The following is a 4,397-nucleotide window of genomic DNA, read 5'->3' on the forward strand; positions in this document are numbered from 1 at the left end:
AGAAACACTGTCAGATATAGTGCCAGAAAATGAGCCCCTCAGGTTGGAAGGCACTCAAAATGCGACTGGGGAAGAGCTGCCTCCTCAAAGTCGAGCTGACCGTGATAATGCGAATGGAGTAAAGCCCATCAGAGTAAAGCCCTTGGTACCTTCATTTGCTGATGGGGCACAACACAAAAGGAAGAGAAATAGCTATAAACATCCACTAATAATCGGAACATAGAATGTATGAAGTATGAATCTAGGAAAATTATAAATTGTCAAAAATGAAATAGTGCCAGAAAATGAGCCCCTCAGGTTAGAAGGCACTCAAAATACAACTGGGGAAGAGTTGCTTCATCAAAGTAGAGTTTTGAGTGCATTGATGCGAATGAAGTAAAGCTTTTGGGACCCTCATTTAAAGTGTTAAAGAGTAAAGATGTCACTTTGAAGACTAAGGTGCGCCTGACCCCAGCCATGGTGTTTTCAATTACTTCATATGCATGTGAAAGCTGAACAATTCATAAGGAAGACAGAAACATCTATGCATTATGGAGTTGGTGAAGAATTGAATGTACCATGGACTTACCGACGCACAAACAAATCTGTGTTGGAAGAAGTATGGCAGATTGTTCCTTAGAAGCGAGGATGCTGAGACTTGTATCTTATACTTTGGGCATGTCGTCAGGAACCAGGGGCTACTAGAGAAGGACATCATGCTTGGCAAAGTGGAGGGTCAGCTAAAATGTGGGAAACCCTCCACTAGACTGGCACAGCGACTGTAGTGATGGCATCCAGCGTAAGCCATAATTGTGCGGATGGCACAGGATCAGGCAGTGTTTCATCCTGTTGTGGGAACTGACTCGATGGCACCTAACAACAACGTAACAACAGGTCTTATTATAAGGAGGCCTGGTTGCACAGTGGGTTAAGAATTGGAATGCTAAATGAAAGGTTGGTAATTCAAATCAACCAGACACTTGAGGAGAGGAAGATGAGGCAATTTACTTCCATGAAGATGTACCACCTCAGAAGCCCTATGAGACAGTTCTACTCCGTCCTACAGGGTCGCTGTGAGTTGGAATCAATGTGACAGAAGTGAGTTTTTTGTTTGTTTTAAGTTTAGATCTCATTATAAGGAGACATAGTGGCACAGTGGTTAAGGAACTCATTTGCTAACATAAAGATCAGCAGTTCGAACCAACCAGCTGCTCCTTGGGAGAAAGATGTGGCAATCTGCTAATGTTAGGATTTACAGTCTATAAATAGAAATACCATATGGCCTAGCAATCCCTCTTCTTGGTGTATGTCCACAAGAAACATGAGCCAGGACACAAGTAGATATATACACACTGATGTTCATTCATTGCAGCATTGTTCATAATAGCAAAAAGATGGAGTCTAAATGCCCATCAGTGGAAGAATGGATAAACACGCTTTGGTTCATGCACACAGTGGAATGCTATTTGATGATGGAGAATAACAGTGAATCTACAAAGCAACTCATAACATGGATGAGTCACATCACAAAGGAGTAAATATTGTATGAGACCACTGTTGTAAAACCTCAAGAGAAGGTTTTCATGCTAAAAGAAGCATTCTTTAGTGGTTATCAGGGGTGGGAGGGAAGGGAGAGTAATTCACAGGCTAGAGGACAGACACATGTTACCTCAGATGACAGCGAGGGCAATATACAAGAAGAGAGAGGTTGGCAGAAGACATCTGAAGACAGGGAGGTATGCAAGGCCCAAAGGTAAATATTGATGTATATTTACAACCATGGGACAATAATGTACTACAGGTAGATATATGGACAAACACAGGCTGAATGGGTATGGGAGGAAGAGTGGGAGGAAGTCCACAAATAGATAAAGATTTGAAAAAGGATCTTTGTACTTGGGTATTACCTTTGTTGCAAATGCACCTATGAATGCGGTGGAGCACATAGTGAGCAATGGAAACTCTTTAGATCTGGGGGTCAGAACCACAGTCTCAGGGGACACCATGGTCAACCAGCATAGCATAACAAAGACTATGTCCACAAAGACATAATTCTGGTGTGGCACTGTAGGATAAGCACTGGACCACAAGGTCAGTTTGAAGATCAAGGTCAGTGGTTCAGGGTCACTATGAGTCAGAACTGACTCAATGGCACTTACCAACAACAAAATCCACGAAGACAATGTTCTATCTCCTACTTTGATGACTATCATGTGGGATCTTCAAAGTTCATGAGCAGCCATCTAAAGCACAGCTATTGGTCTCTCCATGTGAGGAAGGAAGAAGAGTGATGAAAATTGAAGAGTCTTGGAATCAACTAGTCCAATGGACTAATGGAACTCGTGAAAATCAGTCTCCATGACCCTGAGACCAGAAGAATGAGATGGTGTCCAATTACCACTAACTGCCCTGAAGGGGATCACATTAGAAGGTCCCAGATAGAGTGGCAGAAAATATAGAACAAACTCAAAATTATTTTTTAAAAAAAGGGAGAGACCAGGTTTACTGGTCAGAATGAGCCTGAGACTATGGTCTTCGACCACCCTTCAGGTCTGGAGAGGAACTTACCCTCGTGGTCCAATGTTCAGCCAAGCAGTAGATAGGTATATACGGAGACAACATCAGTAAGCTCTGCTCACCCTGGAATGGCCAATCATTAAAAGTCAAAAGGGCAACATTTACCCAAGGACAAAGCTGAGAAAGGATGGGAAGGAGAGTGGACTGCAAATAGGAAGCACAGGCAGGAAGCGGGACAACTGTTGGTGCCTGGAGGGGACTGTAGTCATTGAGATGAAACAAAGTGTATGGTTTGTTGAATGTAAAACTCATGCTCTTGTCTGAAAACCTTCACTCAGTTCAGAATTTTAAAAACACAAAGATTTACAGTGTAGGAAAACCCTTTGTGACTGTTCTAGTCTGTCCTATACGGTTGTTGTAAGTCAGAACTGGCTATTCAGAGGCAATAGGTTAGGTCTTATTATCCCTCAGATTAGATGAAGGGGCTTCAAAAGTTCGTAGTAAAGTCAATTGAAAAGATGCTGGATTTTTTTCCATGAGTTTTTTGAAAGCCGCCTAAACAAGGAAGCAATGTTCTAGATACAGAATGTATACTAACAGATGACTCTCTCTTTCCTTTGTTCTATGCCGACATCAGCAACCAAGGACAGGTAAGTCACTCAGCACTGCCCCTGTTCCCCCACCCCCACCACCCGTGTGCTGTGATTTTGAATCTTTGGTCCTCATGTCGTGCTCTCAGGTCCACTTGGCCACTGGACTGCAAGGTCAGTTTGAACGACAAGGTTGATGGGTCAAACCATCTGCTCCTTGGAAACCCTATACAGGGCTACTGCGAGTCTGAACTGCTTACCAAATGCCCCACTCTCATCTTGGGTCTGTCTGTGTGCTCTCTGCCTCCATCCTCTGTCCTTGGATTGTGGTTTAAGAGAGTTTGAGTGAAAAGTTATGGAGAACCCAGTGTGGCCCTTGTTTCATGTAGGACTGTCTTTGTGGGTCCTTTGTAGCTAAAAGAAGATCGGCATCTTTTCTTTTGCTCATGCTTCCATTTTCATCTCTGAACACAATGTCATGATCAAAGTGTCCTTTGTTTGGTTTTAGTTTTCAGGATGAAAATTTGGTTTTTGAGGAGTTTGCTCGCCAAAATCTGAAAGATGGGGCCGAAGTCAAGCAAGGGGAGAAAGACAAGGAGGAGGCCACCAATGATGAGTGAAGAGGCGACGGGGGAGCCAGAAAATGGCCAGGGCCACCATGATGCCAGTGGGGAGTCTGAGTTTAGCCATTTAGAGCAAAGCTTGTAGATTAGAAAGTTCTCCTTACAGAAATAAAGTTGGTCCTTCCTCCTGCCAGGAGAAAGGCCGTCTTGCTGGAGAGGCTAAGTGATATGACTAATAGAGGCGCTGTAGTCTTGGGGTTCTGGTGTTTTTAGGGGTGAAACACAAAAAGGAGGCCAGCCATGTACACATGGGCTCGTTGCTGACCTCACATTGATATTACCTCATGAATATAACAAAGAAGACCTTAATTCTAAACAAGACCACCAGCACTGGAACCCCTACCCCCGCGTCTATTCTTACTCACAGTGACTTTGTATAGGGTTTCCAAGGCTGTAAATCTTTATACGAGCCGACAGTTTTGTCTTTCTCCCAAGGAGTGAATGATGGGTTTGAACATTGACCTTGCAGTTAGCAATCCAGCACTTATCCTACAGTGCCACCAGGGCTTCTGCAAGCACAGGTACAAAGGTCAGGAATTCAACACAAAGTTTGGATGGAGTGCCGTCCACACGAACCTTCATAAGGCTAATTAACACTAACAGTACTGGTCAGAGCCCGGGTCTTCGGTCTGTAGGTCTACTGCTTGGTCCCTTATGCTAAAGGAATGGCAAGGTGTCCGTGCAGCCT

General features: G+C 43.8%; 1 protein-coding gene across 1 annotated transcript in view; it reads left to right on the forward strand.

The window, feature by feature from the left end:
- The window catches only part of SAG (S-antigen; retina and pineal gland (arrestin)), a 62,881-nt gene extending 59,175 nt beyond the window's left edge, over positions 1-3,706 (forward strand). The window contains exons 14-15 of the mRNA XM_006866806.1: positions 3,134-3,146; positions 3,595-3,706. Of these exons, the coding sequence (XP_006866868.1) occupies positions 3,134-3,146; positions 3,595-3,706 (125 nt within the window). The remainder of the gene's footprint in view (positions 1-3,133; positions 3,147-3,594) is intronic.
- Positions 3,707-4,397: the final 691 nt, after the last annotated feature.

The sequence above is a fragment of the Chrysochloris asiatica genome, unplaced genomic scaffold (genome assembly GCF_000296735.1).
Source record: "Chrysochloris asiatica unplaced genomic scaffold, ChrAsi1.0 scaffold00096, whole genome shotgun sequence".
Lineage (NCBI taxonomy): Eukaryota > Metazoa > Chordata > Mammalia > Afrosoricida > Chrysochloridae > Chrysochloris > Chrysochloris asiatica.